This window comes from Salmo salar, chromosome ssa26 (genome assembly GCF_905237065.1).
Source record: "Salmo salar chromosome ssa26, Ssal_v3.1, whole genome shotgun sequence".
In the NCBI taxonomy this organism is placed as follows: Eukaryota; Metazoa; Chordata; class Actinopteri; order Salmoniformes; family Salmonidae; genus Salmo; species Salmo salar.
The window spans coordinates 13,763,478-13,784,573 of record NC_059467.1 but is presented as its reverse complement, the minus strand read 5'-3'; the positions used below and the strand labels follow the sequence as shown (position 1 = coordinate 13,784,573).

The 21,096-nt window shown below is 43.7% G+C and overlaps 1 protein-coding gene across 1 annotated transcript in view; it reads right to left on the bottom strand.

The window, feature by feature from the left end:
- The window catches only part of LOC106587290 (A disintegrin and metalloproteinase with thrombospondin motifs 18), a 47,806-nt gene extending 29,648 nt beyond the window's left edge, over positions 1-18,158 (bottom strand). Inside the window, exons 1-10 of the mRNA XM_014175539.2 lie at positions 17,659-18,158; positions 17,460-17,538; positions 16,370-16,689; positions 3,842-4,109; positions 3,119-3,318; positions 2,821-2,904; positions 2,563-2,713; positions 1,631-1,736; positions 567-704; positions 271-424 (exon numbers count right to left, since the gene is read on the bottom strand). Of these exons, the coding sequence (XP_014031014.2) occupies positions 271-424; positions 567-704; positions 1,631-1,736; positions 2,563-2,713; positions 2,821-2,904; positions 3,119-3,318; positions 3,842-4,109; positions 16,370-16,689; positions 17,460-17,538; positions 17,659-17,760 (1,602 nt within the window). The 5' untranslated portion in view covers positions 17,761-18,158. The remainder of the gene's footprint in view (positions 1-270; positions 425-566; positions 705-1,630; positions 1,737-2,562; positions 2,714-2,820; positions 2,905-3,118; positions 3,319-3,841; positions 4,110-16,369; positions 16,690-17,459; positions 17,539-17,658) is intronic.
- Positions 18,159-21,096: the final 2,938 nt, after the last annotated feature.

The following is a 21,096-nucleotide window of genomic DNA, read 5'->3' as shown; positions in this document are numbered from 1 at the left end:
TTTGCATGTCAATGCATTTCTTGTTGAATGTATTATAGTGGAAGCTTATAGAGGCCCATTCCCTTAGGGTTGTGTTCAAGTCTGTTGGACCCGTTTTGAATACTGTAATTGGAGATTAAATATGGCTGTTTTAGACAGAATGGTTTGTCCCAGAAAGATCATGCAAATTAAATAATACTGGTTTTAAACCCTGCCTAGTTTTCCCAGTAGCACCCTTGTCAGGCAGTTTCATGCAACCCAGTAACGAATGTGCCTATCAGTGTCAGGTACCTTGACAAAGTCCAGGTTGCAAAGTTTAGCCTTGGAGCCAAACTGCCACTTGCACTGTGTGTCAGCATCATAGAGCTGACCTGGGAGCTGCTCTGGGTATTTATACTGCCCAATCTGCCTGGGCTCATCCACCAGACACGATGCTTGAGCTGTTCTGTGGAATAAAACCAAAAAACACTGAACAATCAGACAGGGACCTAGAATGAAAGACTCCTAAACACGAACAGGTGCATGAGAACCACACTACATCATTACATGCATAGCAGCCATATCAGGGGTCAATATATAAGGCTTACCCAAGGAAGCGGCTGAGGTATTGGCGACTGCAGGCAGACCAGGAGAAGACCCCATTGTTTCCTGCCAGGGTTGGAGACATGATGTTTCCTTCAGCTTTCCGACAAGGATTCCCCTCTCCATCATGGATCATCCCAAAGCTGCCAGAGAGACAGATCATTAAGAAGGAGAGAGAGAGAGAGAGAGAGAGAGAGAGAGAGAGGTTTGAACTCTTACCTTAGTAACCTTACAACATTTTATTTTTGTATAAAAGTCGTAACGCTCCATGGAGTGCGATGGGTCACACATTGCCTCACGCTCGTTTCAGAAACAGATGTGTTATAACCAGGCATGTGTTGACACAGCATTAAGGTCTACCCTCCTACAGAACAGTACATAGCTGAGGTTCACTAGTCTGTAAAAGACGACGTCATCTATTTAGAAATGACATCCCCTCAATTTGTCAGTGATGAATGGTATTTGGCCTGGAAGTGGTTTTCCTCTGAACAATGTGCAAATTCTGGGAATGATTCCTATTAATTTGACCAAAGTGATTAAGCCAATGAAAATGACATAAATTCTGACATGTTACCGGCTCGGCGTATCGAAGGAACAGGTTCTTTCCCGTTTGTGTTGAGAGAGTGCCAAGCAGGCAAAGGGCTTTACCATAATAATTCAATCTCAAATGTCAAATATAAACTGCCTCTTATCTCGATGGAAACGTGTAAACACAAACAGAGCATACCCATCGCCTGTGGCACTTTATATGGTTTCACACATTGTCATGGAGCAAATTAAGTGCTTTGCTAGCGTAATGCTATTGTTTCAGTCCGTATTTTTGCATCTTTGATGTAGTACTGTAGATTAAAGCCGTCACATTGCAAACTAAGCACGACTTTCTATAAAAACTAAGCCTGCATGCATTTCTTAGGACTAATGTCCCAAGAATACACTGCTATATTGTAACACGTTCATCACCTGCACTAGGTGTTCTCCTGTTCTCCTAAAATGCATGGGGGTCTATTCTGCTGCATGTGAAGGTAAAGCTAATGGCTAGTGCTAATTGCGAGGGCATTTATGGACTTACTTGTGGCCTGATTCATGAGCGATGGTGAACGCTAAGCCCAGTCCTGTGTCTTCATTAATCGTACAGCTACGGTATTTACTACACATTCCACTTATAGGAGCAAAACCTGCAGAGATAAGCAGAGCAAGAAGGAGAAGGAGAAGGAGAGGAGGAAATTTAAAAGAGTATTGTAAGGGAGATATCAGGCTCAAATATGTATTCAAACAAAGCTACTGTGTCTATCTACAAAAACCATCAGACAACATAACTGTTCTGGGAGAAGGAAAGCCGTAAGCAGTGTTACAAGACAAACTTATTTTCAATACAGGCATTACTATTGCCAACCTAAAAAATGCAAATCTTGCTTTTAGAGGGAGCAAAGACTGCTGTTACATGGCAATAAAGGCAGTCTTTACAGTTTAAATGGTCCACGGAGAGCATGAACGCTATGGATTGTAGCATGAAAGCTGTGGGTTGTGTTACAAAGAGCATATTTAAATCAAAGCCTCGCTTGCTCCTCACACTGTACGTCCCAAAGTGCATACTTGTGGTTTAGGGCCGTTGAGATGAATTAATTATAGTTGGCTGATGCTTCAGTTTTAACTGATCTGCCAATGCTGCCAATCTTTCACACTATTGAAGAGAAGAAGAGAACGGGATGGGTGTAAGATGTGTGTGCGCGTGAGTGCGTGCATGTATGCATGGCCATACTTGTGTGTAAGTGTGTGTGAGTGAGTTTTGACAAGGGTGTATTTAGTGCAGGTGAAATCCCCTGCCGGAGGGAGTCCAGGCAGAGCATGCAGGATCCCGCCCACCCTGGAAGTGACCCCATGATCTCTGGTGCTGTCTAATCCCCCAGCAGCACCATGACTAAGGGCTCTAATCTCCAACAGTCCCCTCAGGAGCTCTGGCTGACCTACTTCCCCCCGCCCCTAACACCCCCCCCTTCTTACCCAGGGTGTCACAGGGCTCGTTCTTCCAAGAGCAGATGTCCAGGCCGGTGAGGAGCACGGCATGGTCGTGGCGCTTACCGATCAGGCCCGACTGCCACTGGCAGAAACTGTTGAGAGACTGGTCAGCGTGGTGGTTGATGGACAGGCCGAGCTGGGAAGGAGACAGAGAGGAAGAGATCAGAAGGGGAGACTGGAGAATTCATGACGTTGGGGAGACTGGTGATTTTATTGTCAAGCACTCAGATCAATGTGACTCACTGGATCTTGCTCTAGAAGAAGTAGGCTGACCACCACAATGTTGATATCAGTTCCGATGGTGCCGTCTTTGAAAAGGCTGGAAACCTGAAACGAAACCAACCCAGATTGCCAGTTGTAGATTAACATTTCGGTTAAAATGAATCGTTGCTTAACATTTTGTGTGATGTAAATACATAAATCGTGACTTTCTTTGCTTGTCAAGCATTAGGCCAGGGTTTTGCTTGAGGATAGAATCTACTTTGGGATATGTTACATGACTGATGACTGACTGACTGACTGGTGTCCCTCCCCTGCTCACCATGTTCATAACAGTGAGGACGTAGGTGGTGACGTTCTCTCTGCCGTGTTTCTCCAGCATCTTCCTGTCTGCCACCACCAGAGTTTCCACATTCAGGGTCCCCACCTTGTTAGACGTGATGGGCGATCGCTTCCCCCTGCCTGGGAGCTCAAACTCATCAGGCATGACGAGACGATCCTCAGCAGGGGGCTTGGGAGTGTCTGCAGAGATATGGTAGACAGATAGAGGGCAGGTAGGGAGGGATAGAGATATGAAGAGAGAGAAAGAGGAGACAGGGGGAGAAATGCTTTGGAAAGGAGCTCAAATGACAGCGCCTCCTTTTTCCTGGACCTTTCCCTGATAAGAGCACGGGGCCGGCAGAGCGTTGAAAGAGCAGGAAGTATTCAAAGTCATTCACTCCTCATGCTGCTTCTGAGTATTCATTTCAATAAAGGCCAGCTACTTTATACCCCTACACTATCTTAGCACTATTTCTTTCAAAACACATCATATACTATTACATCATAAACAATCAGTAGTGGAACATTTTGACATTTTGACCTTCATTTTTTATTTGTCATTGTACTGTTATCGTTCTGTTCCTGTGATAAAACTACAAAGCATGTCTCTCTACCATCTTTACTACCACTGTCCTGAACACACAGTCCCACGTGACTGTAATGTGTTTTTCTCATGTGAGCGGATCAAAGGCAGTCATAATAATAAGGAAGTTCCCTTACATACATTGCTTGCGGCGTCCACAGAAGTGTTGTCTCTGCAGCTTCCCGTGCTGGTAGTCGTGGTGATGCTGGTGATGGCGCTGTAGATATGGGTTGTCAGGTTGGGAGCTGTGGATAGACCTCTGGCCACCGTGGACTTTGTGTTCAGCCGAGCGTTTGTAGACCACGTGCGGGTGGTGTCCACTCGGGGAGCTGTAGTCGTGCTCTGCAGCTAGGTGCTGGGGCAAGGGGGCGATGAAGTACTCATCATCAGACATCCGGATCAGACCTGACTGAAGAGCACAGATATCCCTGGGCCTTAGATGTATTCATCAACATTAAACAGTCATCATGGTGGAAGGAAGACGAGCGTCGGATCAGTAATAAGTCAGGTAGATTGTCATGTGTTAAGGAATGGCGTAAGTAAGAGGTCTGTCAGCAGTTTTTAGATAAGGTCTAAAGGGACATAAAAATGGAGAGGAGTCATGTCAAACCAGACACAGACACAAGAAATCCTGGGACAAGGTGGTGTCTCCATAGGTCAGGCTCCCACAGGAATGTGACTTACTGTCTGTCAGGATGATAACACAGGATATCAGAGGTAGTCTGGGGCAGCTGCTCCTCAACACAGGATTCCTAACCCAGAAGGGTAGTGGGTTCTGAGACAATCTAGAACCAACTCTTACACTGTAAAGGGGTTGCTGTGAATTTGACAGTAACTTACAGGCAGCTCAGTGGCAAGTAAAATGATGTATTTCATATTACAGTACACCTACTGTAATATAAATACGGTATCAAAGAAAGTACTGTGTAATTACACACAGTACAATACTGTAGAATTGACTGTATTATACTGTACAAAAGTCAATGCTACCGTAGTCAGAATGAATGAATGGATACATTTAATTCATTGAGGGGAGGAGTTTGTATTTCACAGTATTTTACTATAATTACAAGGAATTGGTAAAAGCAGGTTGGTGGCTAGGCAAAGTGTTTACACATTACAACATATTTATGCATATTTGGTGTTTTAGATCACAACAAATAGAGCCTCTAAACAAGGCACGCCTCAAAACATGTTAATGAGCCATAAACAACAATTCTATGCACCCAAAATGTTTTTGGCGTTCCAATGATACGGTACCCAAAAGTGAAAACATGAAGCAGACCAAACTTTTCGGTCCTTTAAAAACCTGCTGTAAGTAAAATATTGTGGGCTATAGCTTGGAAAATAAATACATGCGACTCTGAATGACAACATAATGGTGTTTGTTTCCAACATTAGCGCAGTTTTCCTAAAGAAGTTAAGTATGCTTTGTGTTTTGTTTCCTTCGTCACGATAATAACCAGTATTGCGATACCGGCCCTAGTATTCTAGGAACAGTACCATTCTACTGTTGATAATTTACTGTATAAATTACAGTCTTCAGTTACAGTGTAGTTTACCTCTCAAATACGGCCGTAGAAAAACTGCTGTGCACAACCTAAGTACTGGCAGTCGCCATGGATACAGCAGTCAGATACAGTGAAAAAATATATAAAGTACATTTACATTTAAGTCATTTAGCAGACGCTCTTATCCAGAGCGACTTACAAATTGGTGCATTCACCTTATAATATCCAGTGGAACAACCACTTTACAATAGTGCATCTAAATCTTTTAAGGGGGGGTTAGAAGGATTACTTTAGTAGCATGATGCAAGAGCTTTATATATGATAGTGCAGTCAGAGTGTAACTGGTAAAAGGTTGCTAACTAGTAGTGTTTAAAATGCTTGCAGGTCAACAGAAACAACAACTCAAAAAAAAAGTCCCTTTGAACAGACCTCTGCCAAAAACTGCTCTTTAATTAACCAGCTTTTCATGTAAAGGATTCCAATACACTCCGAAGAAAGGAATAAAGTGTTGAGACAACCTCTTGGAGACTGCCTGTAAAAACACATTAAGGCGGGAGGCCATTAATCTTCAACATCAGCATGGTCCTGTTATCGGGGCTAGCACTGGAGGGGACTGAATCAATTTGATTAGCGAAAAGAGCTGAAACACAGCGGTATTCACTTTCCCTTCAGATGTTAGAGGAGGGCTACGATGTATGAGATAGCCTCTCTATGGAACCCTGTCAGCAAGACAACCACTGATTGAAAAGATCCAAAATTGGCTCTTTGTCATCCTCCGAGGCAGATACCTAGGCTTTTCTTCAACACCCTTTGTTCCCTGTGGTGTGTGTGTGTGTGTGTGTGTGTGTGTGTGTGTGTGTGTGTGTGTGTGTGTGTGTGTGTGTGTGTGTGTGTGTGTGTGTGTGTGTGTGTGTGTGTGTGTGTGTGTGTGCGTGCAGTTTGATGATTACATGGAGCAATAGGGAGGTGGCGAGAGGGGTTGATGTTCAAGTCAAAAGTGAAAATATTGTTTCATAAATTAGGCAAAGGTCAATCACAGAACATAAGGCAACAAGCTACTGTAACACCTCTGAGAATGCATTTCACTTACTCACTAGTCAGCTTTCTGTCTATGGGCCATGTGCAACTGCCTCAGCACCAAGTCTTACATTTGGCAATCCATAGCAATATGATTCATCTTTGAAAGTTTGACATATTGATACAGAACACTTTCCAATTAATAAAACATTTATAATACATACAATACAACTGTAGAATCCTTATTTATACCATTACATTATATGGAGGTGTAAAATATTATTTCAAACATCACCACAGGCTGACAGTTTAATTTATACTCAAAATAAATATAAACGCAACATGCAACAATTTCAAAGATCTTACTCAGTTACAGTTCATGTAAGGAAATCAGTCAATTTAAATACATGTATTAGGCCCTAATTAGGCCCTAATCTATGGATTTCACATGACTGGGAATACAGATATACAGTACATCTGTTGGTGACAGATACCTTAAAAAAAATGTAGAGGAGCGGTTCAGAAAACCAGTAAGTATCTGGTGTGACCACCATTTGCCTCATGCAGCGTGACACATCTCTTTCACATAGAGTTGATCAGGCTGTTGATTGTGGCCTGTGGGGTGTTGTCCCACTCCTATTCAATGGCTGTGCAAAGTTTCTGGATATTGGCATGAACTGGAACACGCTGTCCAGAGCATCCCAAACATGCTCAATGGGTGACATGTCTGGTGAGTATGCAGGCCATGGAAGAACTGGGACATTTTCAGCTTCCAGGAGTTGTGTACAGATCCTTGTAACATGGGGCTGTGCATTACCATGCTGAAATATGAGGCGATGGTGGCAGATGAATGGGATTACAATGGGCCTCAAGATCTCGTCACAGTATCTCTGTGCATTCAAATTGACATCAGTAAAATACAATTGTGTTCGTTATGCCTACCCATACCATTACCCCACCGCCACCATGGGGCACTCTGTTCACAATGTTGACATCATCAAACCGCTAGTCCACACGACTCCATACATGTGGTCTGCGGTTATGAAGCCGGTTGGACATACTGAAAAAATTCTCTAAAATGCCGTTGGAGGTGGATTATGGTAGAGAAATTAACATTAAATGATCTGGCAACAGCTCTGGTGGACATTCCTGCAGTCAGCATGCCAAATGCACACTCCCTCAAAACTTGAGACATCTGTGGCATTGTGTTATGTGAAAAAACTGCACATTTTAGAGTGGCATTTTTGTCCCCAGCACAGGTGCACCTGTGTAATGATCATACTGTTTAATAATCAGCTTCTTGATATTCCACACCTGTCAGGTGGATGGATTATCTTGGCAAAGGATAAATGCTCACTAACAGGGATCTTTACATATTTGGGCAGAACATTTGAGAAAAAATAAGCTTTTTGTGCATATGGAACATTTCTGGGATCTTTTATTTCAGCTCATGAAACATGGGACCAACACTTTACATGATGCATTTATATTTTTGTTCAGTGTAGTTTTGGTTAGTTATAGTTGAGCATTTGTAATGCATTTGCAACAGCCCTCCAGCTTAAGGTTTGCAATATAAGACAAGAACAGAGTTAACATTAATCTGGCAGCAACGACCGCATCCAAGACGTTCTGGAAGAGTTCGCTGTGCTGTGCTAGCTGAGCGTGCATTTATCTCAGTCCGTGAAATGTGTCGTGTTGCTGTAGAATGAAGAAGCAGTGGTTTGGTTTATTCCGCCTGGCAGAGCTACCAGACAGACAGACAGGCTGATAAACACCCTGGCCTCTGACAGACCATCCGTTCACTGCTGTGGATGTTCATGTCAGCAGGGTTAGACAGCGTTAGACAGTGGTGTGTATCCACTTGGCCTCATCCACAGTGAGTTACAAACAGAGGAATAATGGTGAAATGGACTCTATGAGCATTGGCAGACTAGAGAAAAAAATATGTATTTTCTTTTGGGCAGCACTACTATATTATTATGTATTACCTGGTAATTTGTTTGTTTTTGTTTGGTTTCACCAAACCTCTGTCCTTTCTCCCATTTGATGACCACGTTAAGCAGTTCATTCCACTCTCTGACCATGTCTGAGATCGATCACTAGAGTGCTGAACCTCACACATTCTGTCTGGCCATGGAATGCCATCTAATCTCACCTCCTACTCTCCAAATCCAGCCCAAATAGCTGTGCATTGTCATCCACACCCCTCACACCCCCATGACCCCTGTCCATTTTCTATGTGTGACACCCACCTCCCCCTTCACCCTCCTGATCCACATTTCCCCAGACTAGCAGGTGGCAAAGTAAACATAGGCGCACAAAGGGGGAGCCACGCAGAAGCTCTTGTTGTGAAAACAGTGGCGGGCCATGGCAGACTGCCACCATGCACAGGCATCCGCTCCCAGACTCCCACCTCCTGGGACAGGACAGGGGTACAACAGGGGCACTCTGGGGAGGCCAAGTCCACCATAACCCCATCCATCTCTCTTCTCCCAGGACCTGACGGAACCACCAAACCACCTCGTATCGCTCATTCCTCCCCCGATGAGGATCAAAAGGCTCTTGTCAAATTTGGTTCTGTTTCTCCCATGATAGCAATGGGCAGTAATGGCGTCGGGCGTCCGTCGATGTCTGTCAGCCTCGTTCTCTGTGTTGCTCCGGTGCTTTGTTGAGGCAGAGTGATTTCTCTTTCCGACTGATGGGTTTCAATCAAAAGGGAGTTTACACTAAATGCAGTGACGTCTATTTTGGCCGAGCCACAGGGTACCTTGTGTGCCTTGCCTTCCTGTGTCACATTTTCCTCCTCTTTTCTCTAACGTGACCTCGGCAGAGCCCCACAGGCCTTACACTGTGTCCAGACAGAGAGAGAATAACAGTACAACATGTCTTCATCACAGCTGGTCAGCCAGAACAGCCAGGACCCCTCCTTATGAACCAGCCCTAGCTAGCCCCCGACGCAGGCCGTAATCTAGGAGTAGACAGCGTGAGGACAGAGAGCAGGGAGACACTGACAAACTTGGGGAGGGTACACAATGCTATTCTGGACTTAGAAACCATTCCACTTACTTAATAGCCACAAGACTTGAGAGTAACCCGCACTGTCATTTCATTACACTTTTCCACTGCATTGTAAAGATCTGGCAGCCTGGTGACTGCTCCAGCCCTTTGAACTGACGAGTTTAGGGATCTCACCAACTAACTCTCAGCAAACTGTCAAGCAATATAGGCCTACGCATGGATATATGGATGCTATTTGTATAAATCTCTGCTATGCATTACATCAATAAAGATATATCTTTCCTGCTCATTTTTGCAGTGGTGACAGTAGTACCTCACCCCAGATGAGCCCATTTTTAACATTTGCATATGTTTTGTAAAGCTACCCTGAACGAAGCCTGTAGCATTAACAAATCTGACAGCGACCGAATTACTCACACAGACTGAAACTGTAAAAGAGACAAAGATGGAGGAGACAAAGAACCTCTTCCAGGTTCCAACCTCTATCTGTGTAAATCTATTAGCATATTAGCCTGGAATCTCTTTAACCCACAACAAACGTTAACCAACACCCTGGAGGAAATCCACTGTTAGCTAGCTAGCGCTTCCCATTGTCTGCCAACCCCCCACACCACCTCACACTCAATTATCACACATGTATTCCATTTGTCTCAGAAACATACCAAACGTTACTGTAAAATATCTAGCAACATCTTCCAGCAGTTAGCAGATGGAGGTGCCTATGCTTGATAATGGGAGGAAATTGATTCCATCTGTCGGGATGTGGTGCGTCTCTCTTCTTGTTCTGCCTGAACTGTATGTCTGTGAGAGTCCTGAGAAGACTAGAAGAACTGCCAGATGAAATGTAAAAGTAGAACACTGGAGGGACAACATGCAAAGAAAACATAAGCATAGTAGTAGCCATGAAATATCAGAAAAAGCAGATACCGATAGTAACGTCTATCTGGCATTACATTTAATACATGTCTTGCTATGTATAGTAACATGCTGTTAAATGGATGTTATTCATGACAACATATATCATCTGAAAGGTACTTGAGATGTATGGAATTTCACAGGGAGTAAAGAGACACCAGGTCCTCAGACTTCAAGTAATATTGATGTGGCAGACCTCTAGTGATTTCCTTAAATGTACACTTGTAAGAGTTACACAGATTAGAGGGAGATGTCCTCTCTTAAACACCAGTCTATTTCTCCTCAGACCTGCAGACATCAGACGACTGACTCCCCCCCCACCTCCATTCTCAGTTTACAGCATAAAATGCACATGGTTACTCTGAGTAGACAGTTTTCCGAACCCAACAGTCTACATGTTGGGAATTAGCTAATACACCAATGGTCTCAGAGGACTTTCCTATGGAAGCTATTACAACATGACTTTGCTTTTGCTTTCATGTGGTTTTCTGAGGCCTGTGACTACATACTGTAACCTTACACATTTCGACCATGCATGTCTTCAGTGTAAGTGCGGGTCACAATTTACAGCTTGTTCCTTAGGATCTGTTGCGGGGGAAAACGTAATTAGCTTGTCTTTGTGTAAACTGTAGCTGCTTTTAAGGCTCCCAACCATGACATTATATTTTTAAATTAGTAAGTGCTTACATGCTGTTGACTGGGAGAGATGTGTGAGAAACCCAAAGCCAGTGATTATAAAGCTCTAAAACACATCTGTACTCCAGCTCAACGTTACATGTGACAACAGGGTCGGCGAATGCAGACCAGAGCATCCACATCACTCAGTGTCTGTCAGCTATGGTAAAAGGATACAGGCCATTATCAGTCCAAAATACAGCCCTCGTCTGTGTGAGCGGCCTATGTCTCCATGTCTATCATTCGACCTGGCCAATAATGATTTGAGTTTCCCTCAGCGTTAGCCTAGAGCCTTCCACAGAGTGTGTGGCGTCACTAATTGCCTTTAAAGAGCATAGACACCCACTGAGCAGCTCTTGTTCTCCAAATAAAGCACAGGTGGGCCTGGAAACGCCATGGCTAATGATGTTATACAGCCCCCTTATCAGCTGAATGGAATGGGCAAGGTTCACCTCATTTTCCTGTCAGCCCAGTTGCGACGAAGCAACTTCCTCTGACAGTGGATGATGACTCTGCAGGTGGCCAAATTGGGAAGTCCACTATTTCAGGCACTCAGTCCCTCCCAAACTCACCAGAGGTCAGAAATAGAGAGAAGGAGAGGATATGAGGGGAAAAGAGACATTGAAGTAAATATGGGATATACTGTATATGGTTCTGTGTTCAATTTAAGCTAACATCTTTACTGTTTCCATTGCTTCCAGTACTCTGCCCTGAACCTTGGACACGGTCACTAGCCGGCTACCATCCAGTATTCTACCCTTCACCTTAGAGACTTTTGCCCTATGTACAGTCATTGAACACCAGTCACTTTAATCATATTTACATACTGTTTTACCCACTTTATATGTATATACTGTATTCTAGACATGGCTCATCCTATATAGCTGATTGAGGACCTTCTTATTGATGAATGTGTTTGTTTTTTATGACTGTGCTTTTCTTTCTACTTGAATTTTGTATTCATATTTTGATGTGTGTACTTTCTGCCATTTCTGTAATTCAAGGCTCATCTGTAAAATAGACCTTGGTCTCAGTATGACTCCCTGATAAAATAAAGGTTCAATAAATAAAAAATCTACTGCTATACACACCTTTTCTATTCACATACTGTCCATACTGTCTATACTCACCATTCACATACATATGTATCATTTATATTCCGGACTCAGGAAGCTAATTTCCTGCAATTCTATCCATTTTGCTATGGGGTTGTGTACTGTGTATTTAAATACTGTATTCTCGACATAGCTCATACTAATATTTCTACTACTGTACATTGCATTTTAGTTACACTGTTTATGCACACCGCATATTTATTTATATACTGGATTCTTGACATAGCTCACTCTAATATATCTACTGCTGTACATATCATTCCTAGAATATTCCTTGTGTAAATTAATCCAGTGTAGATACGTATAGGTTGCATTTGGATTACTGTTACATTGCTATTTGGGTTGTTAATTGGATTCGTTACGACATTTCTTAATTTCTTTATTTTTACTTTATGTGTGGGATTATGTGTGTATTATTTTGTATTGTTACGTATTGCTGCACTGTTGGAGCTAGAAACACCAGCATTTAGCTGCACCTGTGATAACATCTGCAAAATCTGCAACCAATAAATGTTGATTTGATTTGTTCTGCAACCATGTTTGTGCACGTCTTATACACAGAGAAAAATTGTTCACTAAAGCAGCCATACAGGTCAAAACGTTATCCTCATTTGACGACAAGCCAGAACCGTTGTCGGAAAATAACATATTGCCTAACAAAGGGGGTACTGCATCTATTGTGCTGACACAGACGGGTCGAGGAATATGTATGGATTCTGCTTTGTGAAGTGACGACCACTTCGGCGCTCCTCATTCGTCTTGTGTGAGAAACCCGAGCACAATGCCTGTGACAAGAGCAGAATGGCGAGGGCCTGGCTCCCTCGCCTACTGGCATCTAGCGGTGGGCACTACATCACTGTCACCACGGAGACCACCAGGGAATCTCCCTCTGCAGTGCTCACAACATGACCGGCTCACATCGTATGTGGCATAACAGCCTATGAGTTATGAGTGGGACTAGGGAGCCATAGTAACTACAGAGTTCCAACAGACGTTCCAATTGGTCCGGTCCTCTTATGAAAATGGACAAGTACAAATGCCCAAAGTCTTACCTGAGAATTCCTCATCATGTGTCAGACTCAGCCCTACACCCTGTATGCCCTGCATCCATATGGAGCCCATTGTGGGGAGATGGCGCCCATGGGACACTGAGCAGAGAGAGTTGTGGTTTACAGTAGGTCATATGAGGTGCTGAGAAAGAACTGATCATCAGCCATCTTGTTTATTTCAGGCCTGTGCACAGCATTTAAATATGATACTCTCCAGAGAAAAGTTCACTCCAGAACAATCATTTATGGCCACTACATCACCTATAACTCATGTTTAGTAATATATGTACGACTATAATTCTGATAAAAAATAATCCCACTAAACCGGTTACATGACCAATACCACACCACGGGAAGAGAATGAGTGTCTTTTTTTTCACACAGTGGAACGTCCTACGACTTACACCTTGTTGAGAAGGTCAAATGTGCATGTCTGCTGACGTGTTTCCTTTCCTCAGATCATTGTTAAAGGACATCACAACTGTCCCTGCAATAAGGCCCCGAGCAAAATAAACAACCTCCTTTGAGGTGTCTGCGAGCAACAAGCAGGGGAACGAGAGAAAGAAAAGGAAAAGGGGAGGTTTGTTTTCACACTCATCTCCTAGTACATGGGGATCATTAAAAAGACCCCTAGAACACATCAAAACAGACTCAATTACCTCCCTAATTAGAACCGGTCACCAAACTCTACAGGGGTTGTGGGAAATGAATACACCTAACCCTCCCAGCCTCTTTTATAAAATAAAGAAGAACAACAAAAACGAGTTCTCAGAATATATGTGGTTACCTAAGAGAGCGTGACCTGCTTTAATACCACAGGAAACACTGAAAGGAGAGATGTCTGACAGAGACCACGTTTACATGCGCACAGTATTCCGGATGGTAGCTCATATCCCGCTTTCGGTCTTACTCGGGATAAGCTGTTTACATGAACCGTTGATATCCCGTTCGCGAGTATCTCTGTATCTGTAAATAAACAGAATATTCCTGATTGAAGTTCATTTGGGTTAAATGGAATAGTGACTGAAATCTGGACACTGACTGCAGGCCTATAACCTCTCACATGTAAAGTAATATAATATTAACTCTTGCAGAATTATGCATTTCTTGCAGTAAAATTATACAACAAATGTCAATTTTGTCTCGGAACAGGAGTGGAGAAATATGATTTCTTTCTTTCAGCATCTCCTGAGAAAATGTGAATGCGTGCGTAACGTGTTATCGTTGACACTTTTATGCAAGCAGACTATTTCAACCACATAAAATATGCCCCCTAGATGAACTTGAAGTCTTATCAGAGGCGCGTTTCATCGTTTTCTCAGCTAACACTTAAAACCTTCAAAGGTGTGGCTGTAACTGTATAGACTAGAGAGACACGCACCCTGACGTGGAAGAGGGGGCTTGGGAAAGGTCATGGTCGAGTTTGTCATGGTCGGACACGCTTAGCCAGAGAACCGGAATCCGCTGAAGGGGCAATCTAATGGCTCAACAGCCAAACAATATAGCTGGCCCACACACCAATGATCCCGCCGTCCAATAAGATAATAAATGACATATTAATGAAGGTCTCAGAGAGTGCATCCAAGCCTACTGGTAATGGGCTGGAACAGTTCTTGTTGAGTTCGGTTCAGCTCTTGGGGACTGGTCCTTGTGAGGAAGGGCTGGCTCTGTCACCCAGTGTACGGAGCGATGACCTGGCGAGGACAGCGGAGCTCTAATTTATCTCTCCCTGCATTCACAGAGGAATGGGAGAGCAGCTTTGAACTTGCACTACAGAGGAACTGAGACCAGCGTGACCCTGAAAGAGGGAGTGACTGAGGTCAACCACCGTGACCTCTGGACCAGAGAATGCAGGCAGAGAACTCCTGTGTGCAACCAGCAATAGCTGTACTAGTTGTTTTTTTTTAAACGGATGCCTTCAAGTCATTTGAGGTCAGCGGAAAAGAGAAAAAGAGAAAATAATTTCGACTCACAAAGGAAGTACATGTCCTTCTCATGAGGAGTGTAATTAAAAACACCATGTTAAATTATTCAGGATTTACTAAGCAAATCCCCTATCCCCGGTCTTAATACAGAGTCTGCCTGTTCTTGATTTAAAAACAGAATCCCCCTCCATCTGCTGGGGCATGATGCACTCAAACAGTAGTTAAGAGGACCAGCGTGGGTGGACTGTGGAGGCTGGGGCTTCTCTGACCGACCGTCTGTCTGCGTGCCAGCAGTGGAGACCTACACTACCACAAAGAGGGCCTCCATAGGCCCATAGAGAGAGCAACCATCCTCCCTCGGAGCGCCACTCCAAACTCGGAATTAACATTCTTCTTGCACAAAAAATCAAGCTCTCACCCAAACAGACTGCCAGTTATCCTCTGTTTCCAGGCAAAAGAAGCTGCTGAGGATCAAGGGGGATGAATGGGTCCTCATTTGTACTTAATCCAAAGCTCCTCGTGAAGGAGAGATGACATGTGGGGTTAAACTCCTCCAGGCTATGCCCTCTTTCAGTGCAACAGACAGACCTTCTTTCTTGTGCATTTCTCTCTCTCTTCCCCTTTTTTCAGTTTTAATGTACTACTGTAAAAGTAGGTCTTTTAATGTGGCTCTCCCTCCCTTCCATCTGAAATCTAAAAGTAGAAGCACATTTTAAGAAACGATAGACTAAGTGAATTTCTGATGGCCCTCAGGTCATCCTTGGGAAGAAAAAAAAGAATAAGGAAACTGGGGAGGAGGAAAACAGATCAAAGAGTCCTTCCAGTCTATTCAAATGCATCTGCTCCCAAATGACATTGTGTCCTTGCACAGTTTTAAAATAATGGGTCACTACTGTTTTATTGTGGAGAAGCTACTACTAATGAAAAGAACAATACAAAGATTAGCACTGCCAGCCAAGCGGCTGAAACTTCACCCTGGGTTTAATTGCACTGAACAACGGAGATGGGGAAGCAGGGCAAACAAGGGACAAAAGAGCAAGGAGCAAAGGAGGTAGAGGCTATTGGCAAAAATAAAGGCATGTTTTATGGAGGCCTAGTGTCCGGGGTGGGACATGTGATCTGCTTGTCCGCCTAAGGGAGAAAATAGTGAGAGAGGCACTAAGGCCAGCAACTTAAAAAAACAGAACTGTCTCTTTTCCACTCTCCTCCCTTCTTCTCCCCACTCCCCCTCTCTCTCATTCTCACTCCCACACACACACCCCTCTCTCCCTCTCTCTCTTCCTCACACACAGAAACACACACACACACTTTTTCTCTTTCATTGCTTACATTGCATATTATAAAGGTGGTTTGACAAAAGGTGACAAATCTAAATCACGAGAAAAAAAACAGGTGTATGTTTCCTGACGCAGGATAAAGTTTAAAGACTCAAGGGGACACTTACCAAGCCAGAACATGTAGATATGGCTGCAGAGGAAGCTGTGAGGTTGCGTATAAATCCCTGATACAAGCAGTCCTGGTGGGCTGGCTCCTGTGCCAATGTGGTGATGCCCTCTGTCCCCAGCACCTGTACTGTGAAGCCCTCTGCCACTACCATGGCAGGCTGTAAGTCCAGGTGCATGTCCCTCCCGAAGGCAGATATCCTGTAGTGTACAGGGCCCCCCATGGACGGCAGGGACCTCTTATTCCGACCTCGCCGCAGCATATCGTGGGACACATACCCACCCCGAGCATCCACCTCAATTGGCGTCACAAACATGTAATCTGGGGGAGAACCACAGAGAAGGTCACCACCAAACCCACATCCAAGAAGTTCATCTTATTGGCACAAAGCATTTGCACACATTTCAACTCCCTCTAGTCTATTTATACTGATCACATATAATTGATCAAACAGTGTTATAATATTTAAGTGACTTATGAGGGGAGTCTTTGATATCATACTGGCTTGTGTATTCAGGCCTTTCATAATCAAACCAAGTTTCAGATCCAAAAGTTGTAAACATTATTACACTACCATAGGCTATATTAATCTAATAAACAGTTACTCAATAAGAACACAAAGACACCCATCAGTTAGGATGAGTATCAGACGCCACGTAGGCTTAATAGGAACGCCCAGAAACAAATCCAAATCGTTTTTTACAGTCACATCCACTCTCATTGGTAAATCAAAGAATGTAAATCATCTAAACTCTACCCGCCCCGTTGCCGGCTGCTCAAGGAGGAAACTGCCGCTTCTGCAGGGAATTCCTTCACCGGCAAAACGCGCGTGGCTTAAATTTACCAGCCAAGAAGACGAGAGGCAGTATGCGCGCAAGGCACCATGAGCGCTTTACCTGGTGACTCATCGATAAACCTGACACAACATATACAAGTAATGCGTTTTATTCTTTCTGAACAGTAGCTTTGTTCTTGTTTCATTCGGAAGGATTGTAAAAGTCACAGACTGCTGAAGACTACAATGCTGTTAGTAACCATTGTCTTATCAGTTATGGAGAGAAGTAAACAACCGGCCCGTGCAAAATACAAACCATGATTCAGTCCACTGGTGTCACTGGCAAAAGTGGACGAAACAGAGTAAATGGAATGTGAGCAGTAGATATGCAGCGTCTGCAAAACGACAGGTAGCAACAAGTTAATGGCACAACTAGCGCAACAGTGTACTACTGTAACAGGCAAGCCTACTGCAATTTAAAAGTATATCTGATGATACAGTTAATTGTCACCTGCCTTCAATGTGTTCCAGAACCACAGAGTGGATAAAATCTTCACTGATGTGCAGCTGACAAGTGGGATAGGCAAAGTCCATATCAAAAGAAAAAGGCAATCCATGTTGGCATGCAATACCTCCTCTGTTACCTCCTCAGAAAACACAGAAGTAATAACCTGTGGCAGCGGATAATGAAACTGTAAGACATTGCTGATTTCTTTCGGTGCCTTTTACATGTAATCACGTCTAGCCCGCCGGGTCCATTTGGCTGTGCCTGGAGAGGTAAAGCGCACTCGTGCGTCTTTCTGAAACAGGTAGCAAATCGCCTGAGTGCTGACTGTGCTCTCTACAGTGAACAGTGACAGTCAGCTCCTGCAGACCGTAAGTAGCACCAGCGGGTGGAAACGGAGATGGGCCAATCAGCAAAGAGCATCATCTTCTCTGAGATGAGTAGCCTACTGTTGTGCAGGGAAACTCTTAACTCTCTTTGGCTCGGTGTTGAGTTGAACAAATTCGTGCTCCCCGCACAACCCACCGGGCAATAACAGGTTAAATCAACGTTGTTTCCACGTCATTTCAACCCCCCAAAAATCTATGTGATAAAGTTGAATCATGTGGAAACTGATTGGATTTGCAAAAAGGCATCATCATCAGGACATTCCGTATTTTTTTCACACATTTTTTTGTTGAATTGACCATAGTTGACAACTAACCAAATGTAAATCAAAGCAAGACGTTGAACCAGTGGGAAAGAATATAAAGCTCTTCAATGAATATTGCAGGTCGATGCAACTTTCCACATCAAGGAAGATACAGAACGTATTTGATTGGATGTAAACTGTGTAGCCTATAATTCAAGGTCAGATTTTCATTCCACTTCTGGAGTTGTATAAGAAATTGCCCACCTGACTGACCTTTGTATGAAATGTAGGGCCAGAGTAGAGAGATTAATGAACTATTTGTTATTATAGGCTTATTATAGGCAACCTTTTATATTCTACAACAGGTCATTCACGCAAATTGGTGAATTACGTGTAAACATAAAGGGATACTTTTTTGCACATTTGGGGTTAGTTTTTCAGTCGTGCAGCCTAGTATGTTTTTTTCATTTAGCGGATGTGTCAGTGGCTTTGTCACTATCCCACCTTTGTCAAGAAGAGTATAGGCTAGTGGCCAATACTAAACGACCTTTTACGTCGTGTATGCCTGAAACCGGCCCTGTTTAGCCCCTACTCTTGAAATTATGTTAGGGGCAATTTACGCTTCTAAAGACTGCCGCCCAGCTCCCCCCGGACTGCCGCGCAGAAGAAAACATTATCAACCCATGCAGAGAAGCACGAGATCGAACTTCACTCAATTTTCTAGAGTTTCCCCTGTTAGGTAACAATATCAACGTTCCCTTTACTGTAGAAATTGTGATCGAATCAACGCAATGTTAGCCACTTTCAATGCAACATACCGAAACAAAACGAACTATGCAAGATTTAGTATGCAATACTAACTGCAGGAGATTTTGTTGAAGGCAGATCGCATCAGACACGCACGATTTGCAGTGACACGCACGACACAGCCCGTAATCTGCACAGACCAGTGCGGTATAACCAATCAGAGCTGCAGTAGGCCTACTTTTTTTTCATCTGTGAAGTTAATTTTGAACTGGACTGTTTACAGAATGAGCGGTCATGAGTACATGCGCTTGTTTTGAGATCAAAGGAAGAGCTGCATGTAGCCACTTGCGCACATTTTGTTTGCTAATTAGTGAGTTATTGGCCCAGTTATAGATCATTTGAAGTCAGCAACAGGGGAGTGATTGCTTCCTACAAGAGCACAAAACGTGAACATTTCTTTGAAAAGTAAGTCAGGTAATGAGCATTTGTTTGTGTGTGTTAATGGTGCAGTGGTGTATTTGGAGACCGGTTTCAATAAACTACGGTAAGTAGCCAATAGGCAGAGGGCAGCATAATTCGTCTGATTCTCTGTAATAAGGCTATGGGAATAATAATGAGTTGTATTTTGTAAAGTGGTTTCTTGCATCAAACAACACAACAATATGTCCAGTCACCTCCTTGTCTGAAGGACAAGTTGATAAACAGGTTAATGTCAAGCCCTGCATGTTTTTTTCAAAAGTCTCATGGAATGTAGGCTTACATTGAACACCACACGTTTGCTGCTACTGTAGGCTGAAGGATAGAACAGCTATTTCCATGTTATGGGATGCATTTCCTCCATTGTTTTTGATGGTAGGCCACTCTGGTAGGCTTACATTATGATCAAATAGCCATAACTGTAACTTAAAGCAGGTACAGCCTCAGTGTTCACAGTATATATATATTTTATTTTTTAATTGAACCTTTATTAACTAGGCAAGTCAGTTAAGAACAAATTCTTATTTACAATGATGGCCTATACTGGCCAAACCCGGACGACACTGGGCCAATTGTGCACCACCCTATGGAACTCCCAATCACAGCCAGTTGTGATACAGCCTGGAATCAAACCAGGGTGTCTGTAGTGACACCTCAAGCACTGCGATGCAGTGCCTTAGACCGCTGCGCCACTTGGGAGCCAATATGCTTGCTCGAAGTTGCACAGAATATTAACAACGTTAAAGTTTGCGCTCAGTGCCCAAAGAAATTTGAGTGAACATTGGTTAGCCCCCCCAGGTTTGATTCCAAATCCAATATGGTGTTCTGTGTAGTAATTCCAACAACCCTATAAGGACATATGCCATGGTAAACAAGAGGTAAAACTTGCTGTATGTGATTATTTATTGTGGCTGGGGATTGACTGTGAGATAGTGGCTTCTGTGTACAATGCTTGATCCTCTGCAACCTTTTTACTTTTCTGTCAAAGCTCAGGGATCATCTTCAAATGTATATGTGTGTGGAGCTGTGCTATTTTTTTTGCCACATTCAACATAGACAACTCCACCCACAGGCCAATTAGGCATTGGAAAGATCTAAAGGCAAGTCTGTTTGTGACAGCCCTTTCACAGACTTTCCTTCACAACCAGACAACCAACCATTCCACTACTGGAATATTCCCAGCATCATTCTGGCTAGGATAACATTCCAGTTAGTCAATGGGTCTCTTTGGTATGCAAGCTGCATCTCCTGAATGCCTTTAGCTAACTGTAGAAATGGAAACTGATCACCCCACAGCCCCAATACCCTGCCAGTCATACATGAAGGATATTACCCTTGTTGCTTCAGCTTGCCCAGAATGACCAGTTAGCTGTGCAAGCTGGTCAGGCCCCAGAACTACACCCACCACTGGCTACTGGTCAGGCCCCAGAACTACACCCACCACTGGCTACTGGCCAGGCCCCAGAACTACACCCACCACTGGCTACTGGCCAGGCCCCAGAACTACACCCACCACTGGCTACTGGTCAGACCCCAGAACTACACCCACCACTGGTTACTTTGTCTCCACACCCTTTGAGGACACACTCATGT